Source organism: Boleophthalmus pectinirostris, unplaced genomic scaffold (assembly GCF_026225935.1).
Source record: "Boleophthalmus pectinirostris isolate CB_2022bp ecotype Guang Dong unplaced genomic scaffold, ASM2622593v1 HiC_scaffold_303, whole genome shotgun sequence".
Classification (NCBI taxonomy): Eukaryota; Metazoa; Chordata; class Actinopteri; order Gobiiformes; family Gobiidae; genus Boleophthalmus; species Boleophthalmus pectinirostris.
In genome coordinates, this window is record NW_026571302.1 from 1 (window position 1) to 25,000 (window position 25,000).

Sequence of the window (25,000 nt, forward strand, 5' to 3'; positions counted from 1 at the left end):
TTCCTTTAAATTCTTCTATTAGTCATAATTCTGTTTTTTCATTCAGTTTTTCCTATACTACTGGTCACTATTGACATCATGACTATATTGCAAAACAATAGAGGATCTCTTGAAGACTCTGGCCCTGGCTGAACTCTCAGTCCAGGGGGAGTCCATCTGGAGATAGCCAAACTGCAGCTGCTCAACACATGAGTGGAAAAATGTGTACAAAACTCTCACCAATGAGCCCAAAGCCGTTCTTAAAGCCGGGCTTCTCCAGAGCAAACGCCCACCCAATGACTCCTCCCAGAGCAGAGAGAGGCATGAGTGAGGGGCCGATGGAGTCGGGAATGTTGCTGATGGCCACATAGGAGCGTCCGTCATTCACCACAACATACGAGTGCAGGTCGTTATTGTTGAACTGAACTGGAGTCGAAGAGCTGCCCACGTACACATTCCCATTCATTTTACCATTCATTCTCTGAGGCTTCCCTGGAAAAACAACACATTTTAGTCACCTGTAAGGTTTATTAATAGCAATTTATTGCTAATTAAAGGTCCTGTAACCCCCAACATTTGTCTCCAGTATAGATATACTTTATATGCTGCTCTTGAAGTCAAATCAAGCATCTAATTATCTGGTCTTTGTGAGTTCCACAAAGTGCGAAGAATCTCATTGCTTCATGTGATTCTATTGGAATATATTTTTATGCCCAAGGTTTAGTGGATGCTAGGAATGATGATGCCTTATTTATTTGTATCAAAGCATACTGTACCTTTTCAGAGCTTCTAGCCATGTTTTAGTAGTTTCCCCTCACCAATTTCTCAAGTGCCTGTTTGAGCAATTTTTTCTTAATCTTTTCACCTATTTTCAAGATGCCATGTTTCAGATAAACCCCCATTTTCATTGCCACTAGCATATGCCCACTGCTCTGTACTTACCTCATTCTCCACATCTATTTCTTTAATTGGTAATGTATGTAGGATTCTGGAGCGTTGCATAGTATATAGTATAGTATAGTATAGTATAGTATAGTATAGTATAGTATAGTATGTGCATATAGCATACACAAGCACAACATGTGTCACTAAAGTCTTTTAAAATAACTTTGCCAAATGTAAAGCTTTAGCAATAAGCTTTTATAATCATGAAAATAAAGAGACATTAATTTACCTTCTGCAACACACTGAATACCATTGCCGTAGAAACCAGGGCGACAGTGGCAGCAGTATCCTCCAGGGTAATCTCTACAGTCAGCAAACTGTGAGCATGTGTCTCTGTTCTTCGCACATGCTCCAGGGTTGTAAGAAAACACTATAAAACAAATAAACAAAGATAATAATCACTGTTTTAATTTATGAAATGAAGTTTGCATCATATAATAGATAGCTTAAAGGGACATATCATGCTGCAAAATCAAACTTTCATCCATGCTATCACTGTGTGTTATACTGCAATTAATTCATTTCAGTATGGTAATCCAGTATTATCCTGCATTCAATATTGCTCAAAAAATCAGTTTTCACCTACCCCCTGTCTCTACCCAATACTCTGACCTTAGTTGATTTTATTTTTTTTTTTTTAATTCAAGCTTCATATTATGTCTTCTTTGAGATAATTATTGGCAATGTAAGAAAATTCACTGATAGTAATGGAAACAACAAGAAAAAATGGAGTGGAGGTAATAAAAAAATACAGATCAAACTATATCCTGTGTTTCCCAATGAATATAGGAAAATATGGCAACCCTAGATAAGTCTTAAAAAGTGTTACCTGTGCCATCAGACACAAATGTATGTTTTATTTTATTACCATCTACATCGATTTCTGTGTCTTCCACTACCACCACCGCTGGGTTCTCAGGTTGGTATAGGACTGGGTTGATTGGGATTTGCCCTCTCTCTGCCTCAAATGGGGAGTACTCCACCTCCTCTGGGGCCTCGGTGGGCATCTCTGTCACCTCTCCCGGATGCACATTTGAGAAATGAGGGTAAGTACCGATCTCAAAAACATGGACGCCACGCATGCCAGAGTTGGTCGTCCTGAAAGCGAAGGAGAATGACTTACAAATGTACAGCTTTGGGAAAATACTAGATCATGACAATTTTATTTTAATGCGTTCCTTTTACACCTAACCAGTCTTCCTGTTAAAATGCACTGAGACCTTTTTTTGAGCTGTTCTATTATTATTGTGTTTAAAGGTTCTACACCTGAATCTTTCAGCAAAATTTGTCTTGCCCAGCACAGATATATTATGGTTCTTGGGGTCAAAATAAGTCAACTGCAACCTGTCTGCCTCTACTTAGAAAGCATTTTATTGTCTGATAATCAGGAAGTGTGTCTCAGCATCATAGTTGCTGTTGGTTTAACCATGACAACTTGTGCCAAGCACATCTGAGAGATGTGAAAAGCACTTGTAAACTCATCACGGTGATTAATTAGGATACTTGGTAAGTGAGGAATAACATTGGGAATAACATTGGACCATTGTAAATAGTTTCAAATGAAATTTTAAGATAGTAACATCAGGTACAGTGCTTTTAATTTGCATAAAATAAAGGTTACTATGATGATTGATTTGCCTTTCACTTACTCAGCCAGAGCTCTGACAGAGTTCTCGTCATCATTGGAGATGCGGTAGTACTGCCCCTGAGTCGAGAACAGGAAACCCCGTACGAGGCCCTTGCTGAAGCCTGCATGCATCACCACATTCTGGTCGTTGGCTGGTGTAGAGGTGAACTGTATCCCATCTCTAGCATACAGCACAATGGCATAGGACGCAGTCTCAAGGGACGCAAGAACCAGCTGGAAAGTGTTTCTCTGGAAAATTAAAAAAGTAATTATTACCGGTAATACTATAATTTAATATACTACTGAATTAAATATGTGAAATATTTTACAAAGTATTCTTTTATTTTGACGCTAACTTAACTCAAATAGGTTGAGATGGACCACAAAATCTAGGCAAATTTTGGTAATTAGAAAAACAGATAAGTGGTAATCATGTATTGGATTAAATATTGCAACAACTTTTAGGTTATATTACATGGTTTCTATGGGCAGTCATTTCTAATCAACAATGATCAGTTTGGGTCTTTTTAATCTTGAGGTCTACAGCCAATCCTCTGTCAGTAAAAGCACCATTTACTTTTAACAGACTTCAGCAGAATTCAGAGTTAGATTAAGGATTCAATTTAGATTAAATTTTAATGATTTCTACATACTATTTACAAGCATTATTACGTTGCCCCAAATGACTTTCTGAGATCATTTTTAAAGTTTACCTTCTTAATTCCGTCTCCTCTGTTGTGCTGCTCTTGCGTTGCCACATCGACCCATGTGACCACCACAGCGTGAGTGGGGTTAACTTCGTCGTCTTCAGGAAAAGCCCTGTTTATGTGCTCCGCTGCCTGCCTCAAAAGTGCAGGACTGTCATCTTGTCTGAAGAAGACTTTGCCCACCCCATCGCTCGTGTCCAGGTCTCCTTGTAGAGTGGCGATCATGCCAAAGCTGGCGGGCATGCTGCCGAGATAGGTCGACTCTCTGGTTGGTGTTGCTGTAGCAACAAAGCCATTGGTGTTGATCTGGAAATAACAGAGGAGTTAGGTTTTTAGTTTTATCATAAAAAAAATAAAAAATTAATTATTCCATTATTAGTTTTATTTGTTTCTCGCTGTTTTATGGTTTTTACTGGCTGGATTTAACAGTTGGTGGTTTTACTGATGCCATCTCTTCTTGTGTCTCTGTACAACTCTCTGTGTTTATACAATGCACTATATAAGTTAAAATTACAGTTAGTAACCTTCTAAGATCTATCTCCAAGAAGACAAGCAGTGATACCACCAGGCCAAGTTACAGGTTTGATCAGTGGAGAGAGAAACTGGCTCACATTAACACATGCTATTTGCATGTGTTAAGTGCATTTTTAAGCAATAAAAACTCCTGTCACTGATAAAAATCTGAGATAGATATTTTAATGCTACACTGTGGAATATTATAGTTACCAACCCCTGTAGTCAACTTAATTGAGACAAGCAGGTGGTGGCTCCTCCAGTAAGAAAAGTTACAAAGTGCAGCTTTAAGAGATAACCACATGTCAACAGAAAAGAAATACTCAAAGACAATGGCGCCGGGAGATTAGAGGTTTACTGCAGTTATTTTCTCAGACTGATCATTTGTGCCAATGGTAAACAACTAAAACTACCAAATAGGTTGTGTTTATGAGAGGTCACTACAGTCTACAGGTATTTGAACAACATGCAGAAAAATGTGCTGAATCTGCTGTTTAGGAAACCATATGTGTAGTTTTGCAGGAGCCAGAAATATAAGATATGAACAGTTAAGTCTTTTTATTTTGATTTTTTAATGTGCAGATAAAATGAGTATGTCTGTTGGACACTATTTCCATAGCAATTAGCATATTGATAATGGCAAAATATTTGCCAGGTATAGCTCCTGTCCTGGACTAAACTGGGACTTAATTCAACTTAATTCAAAACAACTGATCACCTTTTAGCTATAGTAAGACTCATAAAAGGGGTACAAGTTATTGAATGTTGTGGTACATGGATTGATGGACTCAGAAGCTCATTATGAATAACTGCAACAACACAATATGATTTTCAGTTTTGTGTTAAAGCATAGAGCCATAGCTTGCACAGATGCTCCCGGGGGGGATTCTGGAGACGCCCGTGATGAACGACCCTGACAAACGACCCTGACAAACAGCGGTGCGGCCCAATGCTATGCCAGTACTTTTGAGAGGATACATGTGGTGACCCACAGGCACTTGGTGCCCTACGTGCTGTGAGTAATGTACGTAAAGGGGAGCTACGGTACTGCTACCATATAACAACACTGAAACCAGTACACCCTAAAAAGTGTTCATTTCCTTGTAAGGAAAAAAACATTTTATACAATTCATGTTGCATCAACAAAAAAGTGATCATTCTCTAAATAAGTGGGATAAGGGACAAAGGCCTAAATGCTACGATCAATATAATGATGTGTGATCTTGTGACAGCAGAAAGCCACTAAGATAGGAGTTATCTCATCTTGTCTGACCCACTTACGCCCCTGTTCACACATATAAGACAAATGATGAAAGTCATCTGCCATGTTCCACAAAGCCCTAATTAACAAACAAGATGCCATTGAACACAGCCTGCACACTCCTGTTTTACGGTGGACACATGCCGGGCTCATAAAGCAGAAATGCGGAGTTCATGTCAAAAACACTCACACACTACACTAGGGACTCCCTCACTTCCTGAAAACAAGAGCACTATTCCTGGCCCAAGTCACTCCGTTTCCTGTCCCTGCCTGGACACGCAGCCCCGAAGAAATCACTAATCAAAAATCATAGACCAAAGATAAAACAGATGAATAAGAGCCCTCAAAATCCCTTGATAAAAAAACAAAAAACATTTGTTTTGGAAGAAGTTGAGTGCATAGGAATAATGAATCACTCTGTGGAGGAGGCTGCACCTCCTCATGATCCAATGTTTTGTTTTAGCCATATGTGGTTTGGAAAGCACTGTTCCCCTGCAGGGCTCAGACAGTTCAGGTGTAAAGTGTGTCTCTGTGAATATGGCTCAGAGACAATCTGAAGATAACATCAGTCATTACAAAAAAATGGGAAAGCCCCAACAGAAGTTGTAGTGTCTTGAACTGATGTAATTTGTTTACATACACCAAGATTTGTTCCATACTGAGAGACATAAACATCTTGCAGTGCAGTTACTTGTATTGACTTGGCCTTTACTGTGGCCTTTTTAAACAGACCAAGACATCAGCTTTTCAAGAGAAATATGTCTTTTACATTAGCTAAAAAACACTTCAGATGGAGCCCCCAAAAGCATGAAGAGTAAACCTTTGTAGTTTAAATTCATTCAAGAGATAAGCATCTCTTTGAGACCACCAGGTCATTTTGCATAGACCCACTGTGGATGTTCTTGGAAGCATTACAAAATCACTTTTTTTTTTTTTTTTTTTTTTTGGTCAACAGTAAAACTAAGCGACAAGAATCCACAGACACATGCCACCGTCCTGGTGATAAGTCAGTCATTATTAATATCAACAATCAATGTCAGACAGACAATGTCTTGTCTTTAATGAGTTGAGAAATACTCTGACGCTGTTCAACGAGAAGATTTTAAATTCCCATACCAAATGTGCCATGGCTTCGCGTATGCGCAATTACGCAAAACAAATGGAAATGAGGTGACCTCTTAAATATCACAAATAGTTTAAATCGCCGCAAATGACCCCATGCTGCCCATTACTTACAAAGATGCGGTTGTAGGAGCTATCATAAAACAGAACGGGCTTGTTCAGCTGAAGCTGGTGCGTCCTGTCCGTCCCTGGCTCCAGGACCTGGTCTCCAGCACTTTGGCCAAAAGGGAAAAAGTCTGACCGTTTTACGCACTGAACATTCGCCACAAACCCGACAACAGCGGCACAAAGCAGCCAGCCTCGCTCTTTCCAGCCCATTGTTCCGTTAGTTCCCGACCGTCTCTGGGACTGCTCAGCGGCCCGTTAGTTCTGTCCAGGGCAGAAGAGAGTCGCGCGCAGCGCAGGCTGCAGCTAAAGTTCAGATGAAGTTGAGGAGGGGCGGGCCTGAGCACGAGCTTCATAAAACTGTACAAAGAGGAGTGCCCCGGCTCTACTTTCAATGAAGCTTTAACTTAGCCTGTTGTAAAGGAGTTTTGTCTCAGAATGTCTCTGCATTGGTTAATATGAAATAAAAAGACATGTTAGCGTTGGGTTCATCTAACAAAAAACAACAAACACTAACACCTCATGGTAAAGCACAGCGTTTTAACATTGCAGTGCAATACAACGGACATGAGATAATATGTTGACTTACAATAGGCTATACATGATGCAATGATGCCCGTTCACAGACGGAGGATCATAGGGTAAATACAGGCCTCAGTTTGGGAGGTCCCCACTTCTCTATGCACAACACCGGGGCTGTCCTGGGACTTCTGGACAGGAGCCAAACGGAGCATCAGCGCGAGGACATCAGCGCACGGGCCACTTACCGGCAACAGAGCCCGGCGGTGCATCTTACTGAAAAATTATGAAAAGGACAATATCACCGTGCAGCGTACCATGCACTAATTATTCGAGGTATGCGCAATGATCAGACTCCGTTCCGGCCGGGATAATGAGAGGCGGGCTTGTCTATTTGGTTTGTGGTACTTAGAGTCGTTTCAACAAACATCCAGTCATTCTCCAGCACTGCAGGCCGGTCAGCTGATGGGCTGGGGCCAAGTTATAATCACCATAATATACAGTAAGAACCACTTAACATTTTCTGCATAGTCCCTCTTGCTTCAACAGCATCCTGGGAAAAGCAAAGCAAAACAAACCAAACAGATCATCTATTATACACCAGATCTGAGTAAGGACAATTGCATGTTGATGCGAGATAATTTATTGTAAATGTAGAACTGATTATTTGGCTTGCCTGTGTTTTTCTCACGTTAGAAACTGCTGTCCAGAGTGAAACCTGGTTAAAGCCTCCTTAAACTGTCACGGTACTGGATTAGTGGTACAAGCAATGCACCACGTACAACACAAGAAATATTGAAAAGTATGCAAATAAACATTACCTGTGGGAGGCCTGTCACGCTAATTAGGCTACTATATCTGATAGCAATATATGACAGCTGGCACAGTGTATTTTGGAGCACAGTATTTATCATGGGTAATTTAGTTTTTGTTTGCAAAAGTGGGGAGATTTGTCTTATTTTTGTTGTAATACGATAAGATTTTAACTGTAGAGGGCTGATTAAATAACTTCTATGGCTAATTATTGGTTCATTCTATTTATTTCTTGGAGCAAATGCCTTTTAATGAAATTGTCTTTTGTTGAATTGTATATTTAAAGTTTAATGTCAGTTTAAAGTCAGTGACATAAAGAAGTTTCAATATTTCGCCATTGCAAGATATCATACTTCAAAATTTGTTATCGTGACAGGTCCGCTTGTTGGTCACTTATCAAATTCTAAACCTCATCCTAGATTCAAGTATCAGGAAAAATGTGCATGTACATAGTAAATTCAATAGTTTTGGCCTTGGAGTCGTCCTGATATCAGATGCCATAGAAAATATAATTCCTGCCCCACAGAGTCTGCCCCAGAACAGGCTGGAGATGGATTCTTCCTTCCTCCTCATGAATTAATGCAGGACTTCCTTTTTCTAAACTCCAGTCCAGAGCTCTTGAACACAAATGCCTCTCCCAAAGAGGAGTGTTGTAATACAGAAACATCTGGAGAACTAGACAAGATCAAGTACCAGAACAATCCTGCCAGATGAATTTGGTTTCACTTTAAAGCACAATAGAAGTGTATGTGGACAGTTTGATCACTATATTTGAAATGTAATACAGAAATGATACAGACGTAGTTACTTTTGTCTTAAGTGGTAATGGACTTCCCTGACCAGCCCTTGCCTGCTACTTCTCCTTTGTAAAGTACTGTAAAAGTGTCTGGTTTTGTTACCAGGGAATTGACCAGTCCAGACAAAGCAAATTCGTGATGTAGTGTTTGTAGTTGTAGTAGCTATAGTGCCAGTGCCTACTACAATGACAAAGTTATTCTATTCTACACACTGATACTACTAAACAAACACTTTGAAACAACTACAGTTATTTAGGCCTATTTGTTACTCCATAAGATAGAATACGTAAGGTGACCTCAGTACTTAAACTGATTCATAATCATTAAAACATATAGTGCAGATGGGGATATTACCATATATGATCTTTCCTGTTTCCTGTTGAGTGAAATATAGCTCAAAGCTGCCCTCTGCTGTTTACTATGGACAAAATGTGGTGGAATTAAACTTTAAACTTTTGAGATGTAATAGCGGTTTAAATCCGGGGGACAGAGGCAATGGTCATAAACATGTTCTTAATCAACTATAATTAAAAATAAAAATATAAGATAACAATGATAAGAAACAAACAATAACAATACTGAACTCACATGACCAACAAATATGGTTATATATATTTGAGTTCAGATAAGGTTGTTTATCACAGATATTGTCCAAATTGCAAGCCTACTAACTAACAAAGTACATTACATACAGTATACAAAGAACTAATAATTCATCAAACTAGTATAGCAATTTTTTTTTGACATTTACAGATGCTTTACATGCAAGAAAAAGCAAATAAACAAAGCTCAACATAAAAAATATTCATATAATAACATAGAATACTTCTATTTTCCTCATATTTCCTCATTCAAGCTCTACATATAGTGAAAAAACTGACAAGAAAGAGTGAATTAATGGTTCAAGAGTGTGAGCTACAGGTGGTCAACAAGGATGTGGTCATTAAAATTAAAAACAATAATTGGATTTGCTCTAATGTTACCAAACAAGGTAAGTTGTCATTCTGCAATCCTTTATTACAGCATGGACTTCCATATATAGTGAATACCTCTAAATGCACTAAGGAAAATTTCCTGGGGAAAACATGTACTTTTGTACCAATGCTTTCCTCGGAATTGCCATAAGAGCAGCAGACCTATAGTAGCTATTGTGTCCGACTTTTATGTAACTCTGTGGGTGTAACTCAGTCCACTCCACTCAGTCTGACTCACAATACTTATACCCTAATGATAAACATCAACTCCTCTGCTCCCAAAGACTGATGGGAACAAAGCCCCAATCATAGCACATTAGCGCATACATGTCAATGTTTGAGAGTCTGTCGTCATAGAAACAGCTTCACTGCTATAACTGTGGGAGGTTTAATTGGTGCCATGAATGAAATGTACAGATGTGTTTTTTGTATAATGGTGATGACGACAGTCAGACTATATAGCAAGCCATCACAAATGTGTTAAAATGCCCTTGTTAATGTCATGGTTGAGGTTCAAGTGCTGCACAAAAAGTGAATGGACTGTGAAATTAAACATGAAACTGCAGAAATACCACTTTATTACACTGTAAGTGTTTGATCTTCTTTGTATTATATTTCTTTATTTGTATATTGAAAACAAAATTGCAGCATTTTTACATTTTTTGATATAGTCTGGTCAAGCAGTCTGGTTTAAGCTCTATGGTTAATGTATGGTGCCCTAATAAAGAAATTAATTAATTAAATTACACTTTATCAATTAAGGATCTTAATACTCTAGACTAGTTTAGAATAGTTCAGGGGGAAATTCAACTTTTATATCTAATAGACTGATGATCTTTACAGTAGACTACTGACCCCTGGTGGCTACACGTTTGTCCTTTTTTGTAGACCAGAAGAGTTCACATTGATGCAGTGGGGCTTATGGTCCAAAGCATATTATCAAATGTGTTCAAGGTTAAATTATTAAGTTCTCCATTCAGTGGTTGGTTCTTTGTCCACTGCTCTTTCTGCCACTACATGACAGGCATTTAACTTACTATTTATTTTCTGGTTCTGGACCTGGAGGCATCACCTGCTTGTCTCCATGGAGACAGATATGTTTAATACCATACTGTGGATCAACCCAGGCAAAGCAAAAACTTCTCCCTGGAGATAAGCAGGTGGCAGACGCTCCACCAGAAAGGTACAATGTGTCCCTTTAAGGATTCTACAAATATATAGTAAAATAATACACAAATATAACCTACTTCTTTACAACGTTTCATACCAAAGGATTGTAGAACTGGTGGAATACATAATTGCTTGAGTTGTCTGGTGTAAAATATGAGGCCAGTTCCACAGCAGTCAAAGGTGGAGCAGAGCGGCCTCCTTCTCTGACCCTCCTCATGAGAAACTGCCCCCGTCTCATCAAACAAAAACAAGCCAACACAACCTAGTTTGGTTCATGGGGGAATCCATTTACTCAGTTGACAGAAAATCTAAGAGTGATGATTTTTAGCTCACTTATATCACTTTTGTGTCATGTCTTCTTTTGCTTATAAATTAGAAGCCAATTGAATGACATATAAGAAATATGACACCTACCTTAGTTTGGTAGCCTTAGAACTCTCAGCTATGGCCTGTAATCCTACTCTTGGATCTGCACTGTAACCAAGGAATATGTGGCCAACATTAGTTAACTTGATTCAAATTCATATTCATCCTGAGTCTGAGTATTTATTTAGGCTACATATTCATTTTGCAGTGGCTGTTCCTCCACCTCTTGAGGAAATACATTTTACAATCAATTTCTTTTCAGTTGGGAGCTTACAGTCTATGGTTAGTGGTTATTTAGGTTTCTTACTTTTGTTCAGTGGTGGGTCATGATGACTGGAATCTGCTTAGTGATGCCCTTCATGTGTGTTGTTATCTCCTGTCCCAAGACATGAAGGGATTGTTTTATCTTATATTTTTTTTAAGCCTTATGTTGCAAGCATAAATTCTAGGAAACCAGTTTAGTTTAAAGGCCCTAAATTATGCAAAACTGACTCAATTGAGCTTTAAGCCATGTTATAATGTTGTTGTAATACCTGGACTTGTGCTTTGTTTCATTCACATGTCTGAGTAACTTTATTTTTAGACTATCTACATCTCCAAAGCTCAAGATGCTCTGTTCCACCTTGTGATGTCATGTTGAGGTATTTTTCATGTTAACAGCTACCTTTTACCTTTTACCTTGACTGTACAGTAGAGATGGGCAATTGCAGGGCTGAAATTATCCAAATAATTCTCGTGAAGGTGCATTGGAGAAACACAGTAAAGTACTTCATGTATCATTACATGACATCATAAGGTGAAACAGGGTGATTTCTGTGTGTGAATGAAGCAAAACACAACTCGGTATGTTTGAGAAGAAGAAACGACATCATAACAGATCAGAAAACTGCGTAATAGGGGCTCTTTAACTCTGCTTCTATTGGCACGACACTCATCTGGTCACGAGCGTCATACATCTATCCTAAGCCCCTAGACAAAGGTGGGCTTCGTTTCCGCCAGCAAAAATAAAATAGACCCACTTGTGATGCTGGACTGCTGTGTGGGAATAGCCCCATCACAGGGTTAAAGGTACAAGAAAATGCGTCAGCTGATGCGTAACGTCACATGGGCGGGAACCGGCTTAGCTCTGCCTCTGTCGGTGCTCTGTCTGCGGCACTGTGCAGCCTCCTGACCGCTGTGGAGCTGCCTCTCCCCGGCTTCTGTCATCCGCTCTCCTCTCATCACTGATCATGTGCTTCTCTCCACGGCGAACAGGGGCTGCGCTGCGCCAGGAAGTTAGCTTTGAGCGACCAGCTTTCAAGGCTCCCATCTCCTCCTGACAGCTTCCCTCATCTTGACAGCCATTTTCTGGTTCTTTTTTTGCACCTCTACCTCCTCCCAGACGTCGGTGGAGAATTGTCACACACCACAGCGGCACAGGCCTGGCTCTGTCCGCGCGTCACCTAATCATGGAGGAGTCGGTAGGCTCGGTTCTGGAGCAGGAGTCGTCGGTGATGGATGAACCGCTGCCTCTGCCCACCCTGAGCCCCGCAGTACACCCTTACGTTACTCTAGGCCTCACCGTGGTCTATACCGTATTCTACTCACTCTTATTCGTCTTCATCTACGTGCAATTATGGTTGGTGCTCAAATATAGACATAAACGACTGAGTTACCAAACGGTGTTCCTGTTCCTATGCCTGCTGTGGTCGGCCTTACGCACGGTCCTCTTCTCGTTTTACTTCAAAAACTTTGTAACTGCGAACACTCTGGGGCCCTTTCCCTTCTGGTTGCTCTATTGCTTTCCAGTGTGCTTGCAGTTCTTCACACTTAGCCTCATGAACCTATATTTTGCAAAGGTAAGTTAATAACACTAACGCTAGCGATATCATATTTCATTCATCCTTAATGGCAGATCTCGTAACTGCAGCATCCTCCAGCTCAATGCTCAAAACCCCATTCATCGATTTCATTTTCAAGTAACATATTTGTTTGGCCTGTAATAATGCAGATGTCAGTAGGTCTACAACTAATGATTCGTGCAACATGTCAACTCAAGCCTAAATGAATGTGTGAATGTTAATTAACGTGTAATTAAACTGACAGTGCAAGTTAATGCATGCTCTGGGGCAGATCTGACTCTGCAAATACTGACTGTCACATTTTTTGGCTGGTATAAGATTTGTTAATAATTTATTCTGATGAAAAGTACAACACTAAGCTTTTATGGTTCACCCCAAAAAAGATTAAACTTGTTTGTTGTTACATAACACAGTGCCTTCTTGAATTGAACATTTATTAGAGACTATGTTGTGTTTGTGTGTATTTTATTAAGTATATAGTTCCCCTTTCTGAATCAAATTGCATTTTACATAGCAAGTTTAATAAGGCAAGACTCAAAATCTAAACAGGTTTTATATTTAGGCCTAAACTTTCATTATCTGTTGAAATGTACTAGTGTAATTATCTCTTTATAAAACCATTTCTGGCATTGCACCAATGTCTTTGCCCCATAGACAACCCTGTTCTTAAATTAACATTATGTAATACTGATACCTACATGTTGTGGCATGGAAGGCTCTTCAAACATTGAACTTATTATGATGTTAAGCTCTTCCGTGTTTGCACAATACTCAGCACATTTTGTTTTAAACCTGTTCCATCGTCAATATATCTACGGCTCTTCACATATTCAGATATGTCTACTCCAAGCTAAATCATTACACAAGTTACATTGCAAACTTTGCAAAAAGATAATGAGGTTAAGGCTAACCTCAAGATCTATAAAGTTAACAGGTTCCCAAATTGCGGGTGTCAAAATCAAGATTGTAAAAATCAAGTGAATGTCATATATAAAAGCAACAATATTTAACATTTATTTTACTCTGCTGCATTAAAAGCAAATGGTTATGGTCTGTACAGTATCCTTTATTGAGGTGTTTAGAAGCTTGTAATGTTATATTGTTTGTTATTATGAAATATTTTATACTTATAAGTAGTTACATCCTTATCCAAAGTGCTGGTTGTTTCTGGTAAAATGCACAACTAAAAATTGACATTTAAGAGAAGAGATTCAGATAGTGATAATACTTAATTATTACACATTAATTTCACACTTACAAGGCTTTAAGTGTTCTAAAAGCATTCATATTTTACTTTAACCTAATGCACTGAGGAAAAAGATAATTTGCAAGATACTCTGTTCCGTCCTGAATAAAAGGTCTAAAATGGTCATCCTCTACAAGCTCCATCAATGAACAATATTGTCAATGAAAACGGCAGGAACTAAAATAAGGGCCCTTCTAGATACTGTGCTGTTACGATGTGGTGAATCATGCTTACATAACAGAAATGTGAAATAATAGCACCGCTGTGTGTTGTTACCTAGGAATTATTTTTAGCTCAATCCTGTTTTACCAATTTGAGTCACTGCTGATGGTCGCTTGGACATAGCACACATCTCTTAGCAGTCTGAAAGGCAAATACTTCTTCCGGTGTCAAACCAGGCCAGCATATTTTTAGAGAGCTAAAAGACAGAAGTGAAAATATAGTGCAAAGTTGTAGCATTAGTACAATTAGTACAAATGTTTTTTTGTTTTTTTTTTCTCTTGCAGGTTGTTTTCAAGGCAAAGTCAAAGTATTCACCAGAGCTTTTGAGATACAGGTAATGTGTGTTCGTGCTGGCCTTCTGTAAAAAGTACTGGTCTCAAATTATGGTGCAAGTTTACTGTACTAATGTGTATATTTTTGCTACTTTTTGCTAATGATTTTGGATTTTGAAGTTTGTTACCATTTCCTTTTTGCACTTGTTACTGTGTTGTAAAGTATGAGCTACTGTGTCAAAGTCATTTCTCTTTCTAACATGAATAAAGTTAATACTAAGACACACTTTATAATGACAACCAGGATACTTCTTGTATAAATACAATACTTCCTGAATGAATACAAGGATAAAAATTATAAAGGATAAGCGTAAATGAATGATAATTGATAGATTTTGTCATTCACATCAGTCACATTTTACCTCGCCATAACTTGAATCACTCAAACCACTTAAGTTCAATATTGAATGAAATAGTTACCAGAAGATTAAGTATGAGCTATGACCTACCATTAAATTATGCAGTAAAAAGTAATGTGTCCATTTGGAAATAGGGCAATTTATGTAGACTAGATACTAAAATGGACATCAAAGTACCCATATTTGGCTATTTTATGATAATATTGTTTCTTCATCAAAAACATACCTGAAGTTGTGTTTTGTTTCATTCACACATGTTTAACACACTCTGTTCTAACTTGTGGTAATACAGGAAGGCTCCACTGTGTTTTTATTCTTCATACACCTTCACTAGAATAATTTGTATAAATTCAGCTCAGCAATTTGCACACTCAAATGAACTAAAGGTAAAAGCTGTTAACTTGAAAACTACTACTTCATCACATTACAAGGTGGAACACAGCAATTTGAATTTTGGAGATGTAGACAGACTAATAATGCGGGATTCCTCAAACACGTGGGAACAAAACAAAACACAACTCCATGTATGTCTTGATGAGATAACAGCATTATAACATGGCTAAAAGCTTACAAGAGTTAATTTTGCATTATATAGGACCTTTAAAAAATAATGACCTCATGATTTTTTTCTGAATACAATGCCTTTTCATACAAAAGCATAAGGATAAAGCATAATGTGTGAGGATAAATGAAAGATCGTTGACAGATTTTGTGCTCCACAGGTTGCCTCTGTACCTGGTGTTCCTGTTGATCAGCCTGGTGTTTTTAGTGGTGAATCTGGTGTGTGCACTGCTCGTGAGGATGTCCTCCGCTGACACACACACCGTGGTCCTGGTCCGAGTCGCCATCAACGACTCGCTGTTTGTGCTCTGTGCGATCTCGCTCGCCGTGTGTCTCTACAAGATCGCCAAAATGTCACTGGCCAATATCTACTTGGAATCCAAGGTAGGCCACTGCAGAGTCCCTAATGTCAAAATAATAAGAAATAATTACTTCCTTTTATGCTACTACTAAAAAATTCTATTTTTTCTACAGGGAACCTCAGTGTGCCAGGTGACGGCAATAGGAGCGATTGTCATCCTCTTGTACGCGTCCAGAGCCTGCTATAATCTGGTTGTTTTAGGACTTTCGAACAAGAAAATCAACTCCTTTGACTATGACTGGTACAACGTATCAGATCAGGTAAACACTTTAAAACAGAAACCCCCAAATACTCACTAGTACTGTACTTAACTGTACACAAATCGACATTATGAACACTGTAATCTGCAGCCATGTCTGCTACAAAATGTAATACCTTGAATGTATATTCAGAACCAGCCTTACTTCAGTCTGTCTCCTTGAATCCAAGTCTTTTTAGTAAAAAAAAATTTCACCATCTAAAAATACATTCCAGTCACAACAAAGATATAATCTTGTATTTATCTCCTAAATGCCTGTAATCTTGTCCACATCCAATCATCTGCCAGTAAAATCTTATGGTCTGTAGCAATACATTTGCTATTTTTTGTTTTAAATTGGAATGATTTAAATGATCTTGCTTATGTTTAGATAATATGTTTAAGTTTTAATAAGATAATATTAAATTAAAAACTGTGATCAATCAATATGTGGAATATATGATTGTGACTTTTCTATTTGCAAAATACAATCTAGTGAGACACACCTATATACAGCATGTGTTTATACTGCTGTGTTTGCCATTAAATGTAACAATATTACTTTTTTATTTCAACAGGCAGATTTACAGTCCACACTGGGAGACACTGGCTACATCGTCTTTGGGGTGATCCTGTTCGTTTGGGAGCTGCTGCCCACTTCTCTCGTAGTGTTCTTCTTCAGAGTTCGAAAACCCACTCTAGACCGGGTAAGACAGAATCTGGTACATTTGGCACCAGTCAGCAGTGTGAAACAGGAACTGAAACTGTTAGTTGTGGGAAAATGTTACTGCATTTGCATGTTGGTAGTTACGTTTAAGCAAAGGTACTGCCAACATGTCATCATCATAAATGTATTTCTTTTTTTCTCCTTTTGCAATTAGATATGAACAGCATGCAGTGGTCTGTTTCACATCATTTAGCACCAGTTTTGTAATACACTATATGAGAAATATGAGAGAAAATCTGGGTAATGCATCTTACAATGCATACGTTGCTTATTTATGTACAGTCACTGGCTTAGTCATACATTTCCGGTTAAGGGTGTCTTCCTTTACATTGGTCCTGTTGTGCAATATGCAGTATATCTTTATTATGGTTTTATTATGGTCGACCTTATTTATTTGTATTTGTGTGTATGTTTCAGAGTGGCACTGGGCTCCCGAGTCATGTATTTTCCACTCGCTCTTACTTCTTTGACAACCCTCGACGTTACGACAGCGATGACGACTTGGCCTGGAGTGTCATGCCTCAGAATATACAGGCCAGGTAAAACACTGCACTAAACCACAACTTGGAAACACCATTAAACTTACAAGAGTCCAGACTATAAACAAAATATTTGTTATAGTAATGGAAAACATTTTGAGCTAAAATGATATGCCAATTTGATGTATAATGTAATAATTTTAAATAACTAACTTACTTATGAACCCTATTTCTTGAAAAATGTAAAGAATTGTTTCAATATTACATATGAGCCTGAGAAACCTAAAGAATTAAGAGCAAATACACAAATATACGTGTACATAATGTATCTTTAGTTAACAAAAAAACAAACAATGTACAGTAACGTTTTGAAGGTGCACTGACATTTATTGATTAATCTGCCACTTCCATCTCTCAGTGCTTTGCCTGAAAATTTCCACAGTATGGCATTAAACACATCTAGCATTTATTGAAATACAGTCATTTTATTGTTCAAAAATACCTTGAGAAACATTCTGAAATGTTGCTGTGAGCGAGATCACCGCGCCACAGATCTGACCTGTAACTTTGCCTGTTTGTCTGCATGGTAAAATGTAAGTTTAATCAAAAGAAACAGAAACGCACACCAAAATTCTTGTAGAGGTGCAACTGCAAGGAGCAGCAAGATGAAACTGAAAAAATGCATAGCACACTCAGCTGGCCGATATCCAAAAGCTTTTTTATTTTTAAATAACGCTTCGGCAAAAAAGCCTTCGTCAGATATTTTTCTTGCTTTGAACCACAGTGAAAAGAAAAATATGACGAAGGCTTTTTTCGCCGAAACCTTATTTAAAAATAAAAAAGCTTTTGGACATCGGCCATCTGAGTGTGATATGCATTTTTTCACTTTAAAATGTAAGTTTAATGCCATACCATGGAATATTTTAGACAAAGCATTAACATCTCCAGACAAGCAGGTAGCCTTATTCAATATTGAAAGTAAATTTGCATCTCTAAGCCCATCTAATCCATTTGTGTTTCAACAAAACATTTTACAAATACAAACTCAGTGTTTAATATTTTGCCTCGCTGTAATATGAAAACACTTAAATCAATGTGACACTCTCCATTTGTTTCTCTGCAGCCTGGTGTCTGACAATTATGAGTGGGGGAGCCAGAGCAGTGGAATCGCAGCATACATCGGAGGAGAGGACTCGTATCACCTCCCTCCTTCACTGGAGGAGCTCAGCCATTACTGATAAAACCACTGAATACGGTTTTATTAAGTGAATTTGCACAATTCTCTTCCTGATTCGTTCAGACTGAGGCACATGGGCACAGCTTGCCCCAAACCTGTTACATTCAGAACATTGTTCGGTACCACTTTAACTACACTTTAATTAGTCTCAAAAAGCATAAACAAAGATTTAAGCGATAATGAATTAAATAATGTATTAAGAATAGAGTTGTCACAATACTAAAAGTCTTGATACTTAATACCATTTTCAATGCTATAATGATAAAAACAAAACAAAAAAAAAAAAACTTAGACAACAGAATGTACTTTTCAGCACAAACTCATAGTGCTTTTGTGAAGTTACCATGTTTTTCAATACTAGAGAAGATCAAATTTACTGTAAAACTGCTCTAGAATCGTCAAATACTTCAGCACTTCAGTCTCTCAGTATTGATACTTGTTAAATTGAGTATCAGTTTTCGTTACTGATTTTAGTATCGATTAGGTTTTCGATATTTTTGACAACCCTAATTAAGAAAGATTCATGATAGTAGTTACTAAGCCTGAATCATTCTTAATAAACAATTTGTTATATGTCTTTGCTTGTACTTTATTAGGGCTATTAAAAGTGTAGTTATTTTTAAGTGTTACCCTTGTTTATATAGGACTTTCTTTGCCAGTATAAAAGGTCCATTAATAGGACGTTAATTTGCACACTCCTTATTGACTATATAATGTAATTTTGCTCTTAAACTTGTCATTGTATAGTTCATATTGAATATCTACTGTATTTGACCTATGAAATATGTACTGTATCATTACTATTTTATGTATTGTTAATGTACATGTGTCTTTCATACAATGTGTTTATATTATATAGAGAGCTAGGCACATTACAATAAGAAATTTTACAATCAGCACCACCGTTGTCGCTAATACACTGATTTTAGACAAATAACGTCTAATTTTTAAGATTTTGAACTTTGAATTTATTTCATTTCACTCTTGTCATTATAAACTTCTGTATTGTATGGATAGCTGTGTAGCGATAGGTGCAATAGTTAATAGAACTGATCAACTGAACTGACATTGTGCACTGCTAAAATATTGTTAAAATATTTTTCTTACATTGAATAAATAAATATATATTTGGTTGAAACTGGGTAACTGGTTAATGTCTTAATATTTTTTTCTAGGGATATTTGAGAGTAACAGCTGTAATGTACGATCATATCCAGCAGGCGGCAGCAAAACATTGTGTAGTTTTAAATGAATGTATTAAACGGGGTGTCTATCTACGCAAGGTCTTTAAATCACATAAATACTAAACTGAATGATACATAATATATATAATACATTTTTAAAACGTGAATTGTACTCCAAAATCATTCAGGACAGACTAGTTGTACTTTATATTACCTTTTTTTAAATAAAATAAATGTAAATATTACAATCAGTCCATTACAAAATGTACACAAAATAACTCTAGAACACATCGCTTTATGTCAGAAATGGGTGGTTTATTTTAGATCATTCCTTGTTATTGCAAACTCAAGCACATTTTGCCAAACAGTAGCTTATAGCAGCTGATTCCATGTGAAAAGCATAACACTTTAAGCATATGCAGAACATTGTACCTTTAAGGAATAAACTGCAAAGACCAAGATGCAACAAAAATTAAGATTAATTTGTGTTTAGCTGACATGATTTGAAGATATTGACTGTAACGTAAAAGCTGTGTAAAAGACACACAATCCCTTTCAGTATACCGTTGTCGTGACATTCAAGGTCTGCTGAGAACGAACAGAAATTGTGGCATTTTGTTTCTTTTTGTCCATAAACACTGGATCGTTCACTCAAAGCAAAAGGTCTTTAAACTGTAAAATTCACACAGTCACACGCGCACATGCTCTCTATAGGCCACTTTCTTCACACAGAGCACTTAATGGCTGATTTAAGGAGGATCTGGTCCGGCCTCCTATTAGCTGGCATCTGAGGATTTGTCAAGTTCCACCTTTACACCTTTCTCACCTGCGGCTGCAAGAAACAAAGAAATTATTGTCAGAGGCTCTATTCACACTTACGTCACAAACCAGGAAGACGTTCGGAAACATGCAATGATAACTTCCGGCGGGCTCTGTTCACGGTAGTAAGGCTGACAAAATGTAGGAAAAATTTGAAAATGTCCCGGTTTTCTTCATCTACATGTCATTTTAGCGTTCCGTTATGTTCGCGTAATCAACCATTACACCAGACCTCAGTTTTCCCCAATTTCCCCACTGACACACAACTCCGAGCGCATTGGGTACACGCGATAAGAAGAGATGAGGCGCCAAATTCAAGATTATTCCAAACAGCAGATACGTATGCAGTCTTCATTTTACCGCTGATCACATTTACATCAGTGGGTTTTATCCAAGCCCTGGCGTTTCAAAATGGCTGCCCATTCAAGTCAATGGGACATGATTCCAGATTACCCTTCAGCCCGGCTAGGTACTTTTGGTGGCTGTGGGTCAATTGAGCATGTGCAGTATTGCTCTTTTGTCCCGCTGGTACACGCGAATGCACGCAAGCACACGCAGGTAATCACTTTGACCAATCGGAGTGAGAGGAGCTAGAGTGGAGCCGGAGCTAATGATTATAAAGCGTTTTTTTAAGAAAACTGAAGGATTTTGAGCTGAGAAAAAAATTTATGATCTAAAAATAGGTAAAAATCACCAACAAATCCGACATTTTTTGAAAGTTGTAGGTGCCCTGTCAGCCGAACACGAGCAGTTTTTGATTACACTGCGCTCTAGGAGAAAAATCCTTTCTCAGTGCAGGAGATTTTTTTCCACTGAAGTTCCAGTGAGTGACCACTACGTCAACTGGAGGCAGCTACAAGCAGCCCTATCCAATTATTTTAATAGATCCATGGTTTTATCACAGTCAGTTGGCGAGCCCAGTGATGATAACTACATTGGAAGTTGTCATCACGTTTCCAAACGTCTTCCTGGTTTGTGTCTTAAGTGTGAATAGAGCCTAATGTTTAGAAACATGCCTGTGAAACATAGTAAATATGAGTGTTCTTAAATCCTGCTAAATTGTAAATTAGTGCCATCTTCTGGTGCCTGTCGTACCTGCACTTAGTGTACCCGCGCGAACTCTGAGCCCTCCTCAATGTGGAGAACTCAAGACGGGGAAACATGGCTGTGAAATTGTGTGGACAAAATATTAATTCACTCATGTGTAGCTATTTTAATACTAAGCTTGTAGTTGTGTGTTGTACTGAAGGTATTTTATGTTTGTTTGGCCATGATCTGCTGAAGTTAGCTTGCAGCATATTTGATTTGACCGTGTTTTTACCGTGCTTAGCAAATGACCGTCTTTTACAGATGAGACAGTGCACATGGTGATTGTCCACAACAAGTTAATTCACAACAACTGTTTTCTATATTACTCTGTGCAGGTATATAAGGTACAGATGTAAAAGAGGTTTTATGCAAATGTACATCTGGTTATATTGTTTTAAGTGCTTTGCACATTACAGAGAAACACAATGTGACAGACAGGCAAATTACCTTTAAAGGTATTCACATAAATCGTCTATTGGTAAAAAGTAATATTTTATGTCATATTATCTTACAAAAATCCACTATATGATCACAAGAAATATTAACAGAGCTATTAGGTAATATTATAATATTGTTATCCTCCTTTTATTTTGTTATTATAATACTGTAACAGATATTTAAATATTGTAATAACCTAATAATTGTTATACAATTTTTGAATTTGCTCATGTGGTGGCTGTGGTTATAGTGCCAAGGTCCATTGTCCTGTGTCCTAACATTATGCTAAAAGGATCCTTTTCAAAAAATACATACATATAGCAAATAAACTCAATAAATGCGTAGGTTTTTGGGGAATAACCTAAATTTAAAGTTTGTTTTTATATTTATATTTATATTTATATATAAAATATGTTCTAAAACCTGAGTAATGACCTGTGTGCATTTTTTATTTAGTCCTCTGTACATAAAAAAAATGAATGGACATATATGAAATTGATCCCTTTAAAAGCTTACCTGTTAAATACTTTACTTTAGCTCTAGCTCGCTCGTCTGCATCAAAATACCACACGGTTATGGCATACCTTTATAGAAAGAGATGCAAGCATTAATTTGAAAAAACAAAATGATCAAGTGTTGTAATAACCCCTGATATGACTGTGGGACACAGACCTGGTAGCATAAGCGGGCTGGACTTCGTGTGGATTTCGCCGGTCCGACCAGAACAGCAGCAGACGGTCAAATTTGGGCTCGATGTCGGCAAACTGGGGTTTTCCTTCGGGGAAAATTCGGAGCAGACCCCCGTGTTCCTGCAAAATAATAATAAAAAAAACTGATTAAAAAATAATGCAATAGTCTAAGACAGTGCTATTCCAGACACGTGGTATTCCCAGCAGTCTCCCATCCAATTACTAATCAGGCCCAACCCCGCTTAGCTTCGGAGATCAGACAAGAACAGGCATTGACAAGGACGTATGGTCACAAATGCATCAATTACTATGGATTCACTATCATACACTGGTATTGTATATCAGCGATGATACTGCAAAATGAGCTGTATCGGATTTCAGCTTCCCAATATCGATTCACCTGAAATATTATGGTTGGACATATAAACTGATGTAATAACACTGGCCCAGAAAGCCTTGGAATGTTTGAATTTTTATTTATACAAATTCTGTAGTTAGTTGAGGGATAAATAACATCTACATAACACATTTGGATCAGCTTTGTCTTGTGCTGTTTTCAATCTCTGCACTGGTCAATATCGGGTATTGGCTGATACTTAAAGCTATATTGGAGTTGGTATCGGAAGTGAAAAAGCTTGATCGGTGCATACCCTGTCAATTATTTTAGTATTATAATCATTGTAAAAACAAACAAGAGATGAAATGTTACATAGTGCACCACATTATAATAATAAATATCTGACATATTTACTATGAACTATGCTTTTGATTTTTGTCTCCCTTGAACAATAGGGAGAGGAGATGAGGTGATCAAACATTTTCTATTACTTGTAATTACAATCGCCAGATGTGTGCTGCTTTGCTTTGTTCAATTATTAGCTTCAGAGGACGACAATGTGGGAGGAAGAAGGCTTGTCCCGCTGCAGGGGCCATGAGGAAAGCCTGTGATAGGAAGCCGCAGCGGGGGACGGCCTTCCTGTGCCTGGATAGGAAGAATAACCTACAGGAAAACTGCTGCTCCGGGATAAAGGGCTGGAGAGTGGAAAAGCAGATTGCTGCAGAGAGTAGCGGTCAAACTCTTAACACTGCTGATATGAGAAGGCTTGCTTCACACGCAACATGCAAGCGTTCACACCCCTCCGAGGCTGAAGACCAAGGCTAAACAGGCAGACTGAATGAAGGGGAATGCCGTGAGATAGACCACAATAGAGACAGACAGGGCAGGGTCATTGTTTCAATAGATTACATTCAGGTACTTAAGATTTTAAATGCAGATGTGCTACTCCAGTTTATGGCTAATGTCACTGTAATTACCGGATATATTATTATACTAAAATTGGCAGAAAGTTCAGGCATTTTCTTAGACGACGCAGACGCAACCTGAATATTACTACATAAATATTGTGACTTGGTTTTTGGTTAATATTTCTATAAATACAATACAAATATATATTTTTGGCATCACTAATGCAAATAAAATTAATTATTTTTTTTACAAAATATTTAATTAAGTAGGGTGAGATGAAAAATCTATAGTAAAAATCAGGCATAGGTTATAAAACGACCTAATGCAAACAATTCCTACAATATCTCTTCAATTACTGGGCCCATATATCCAACCATCAAATCCTAAACAAAAAAATATAATTTGATGATTCACCATTGCTGGAATTCTGCATATTTATACATTTCTAATATTCTTGTCATATTTTCCAGTGTGCCACATCATATTCATCATATTGTGAAGACAGCAACTGTACAATTAGACCATGACATTAACACTGAACTGCTACTGCACAGACAATAATAGTCCATGAAGAGGTCTCAGCAATGCACGATATGCAGCATTATAAGCTTCATAATCTGTTTCATTGAGCAATAAAATAATTAGCTAAACCAACACACTCCATGTTGTTTCAGCCCCATTGACGTTGATTTGTCATCATCATTCTTGTAAGCACTTGTTTTGTTAATGAAGCTCATACACAGCCTTGAGCAGAAAAAACACGTTAATGTGGCTTGACAAAGTGCATGTTTTAACTAGTAGTGTTAAAATAACTACAGTAATGACATTAAAACTAACAACGGGTTTGAAACCGATTTTAGGAAATTATAAAATTATTATAAGGGATCCATATAATGACAGATGGTCACAGGTGAGTCTCCCCGTTTTGGGCGCGGTTGACAGGTGTATTAGCCAACTGGTGACATGGATGGTGTGTCCAAATTGGGAAAAAATATCAAAGGATCAATGAGCCAAGCAATAAACTCTGTTAATCA

The 25,000-nt window shown here is 37.8% G+C and overlaps 3 protein-coding genes across 3 annotated transcripts; 1 reads left to right on the forward strand and 2 right to left on the reverse strand.

Annotated features, from left to right (window-relative positions):
• Window positions 1–219: 219 nt before the first annotated feature.
• On the reverse strand, window positions 220–6,544 carry nid1a (nidogen 1a; the record flags this gene model as incomplete). Its single annotated transcript, XM_055161060.1, has 6 exons — window positions 6,269–6,544; window positions 3,265–3,564; window positions 2,574–2,800; window positions 1,793–2,022; window positions 1,154–1,294; window positions 220–471 (listed from the first exon to the last, which is right to left on the reverse strand). Coding segments are annotated over exons 1-6 (1,354 nt in total), but the record flags the coding sequence as incomplete, so codon positions are not given.
• Window positions 6,545–12,012: 5,468 nt separating this feature from the next.
• On the forward strand, window positions 12,013–19,641 carry gpr137ba (G protein-coupled receptor 137Ba). Its single transcript, XM_020921321.2, has 7 exons — window positions 12,013–12,736; window positions 14,492–14,541; window positions 15,621–15,843; window positions 15,934–16,080; window positions 16,637–16,765; window positions 17,203–17,324; window positions 18,388–19,641. The coding sequence occupies exons 1-7, from the start codon at window positions 12,347–12,349 to the stop codon at window positions 18,500–18,502; spliced, it is 1,176 nt and encodes a 391-aa protein (XP_020776980.1). The 5' UTR covers window positions 12,013–12,346; the 3' UTR covers window positions 18,503–19,641.
• A 338-nt stretch (window positions 19,642–19,979) lies between these two features.
• On the reverse strand, window positions 19,980–22,863 carry egln1a (egl-9 family hypoxia-inducible factor 1a; the record flags this gene model as incomplete). Its single annotated transcript, XM_055161059.1, has 4 exons — window positions 19,980–20,517; window positions 21,600–21,669; window positions 22,548–22,615; window positions 22,704–22,863. Coding segments are annotated over 4 exons (308 nt in total), but the record flags the coding sequence as incomplete, so codon positions are not given.
• Window positions 22,864–25,000: the final 2,137 nt, after the last annotated feature.

Excerpts from the sequence above, each read along its gene's own strand:
- gpr137ba (XM_020921321.2), top strand. The coding sequence starts at position 12,347 with ATGGAGGAGTCGGTAGGCTCGGTTCTGGAGCAGGAGTCGTCGGTGATG. Across the intron at positions 14,542-15,620 it reads CCAGAGCTTTTGAGATACAG|GTTGCCTCTGTACCTGGTGT; the intron begins GTAATGTGTGTT and ends TGTGCTCCACAG. Across the intron at positions 16,766-17,202 it reads GAAAACCCACTCTAGACCGG|AGTGGCACTGGGCTCCCGAG; the intron begins GTAAGACAGAAT and ends TGTATGTTTCAG.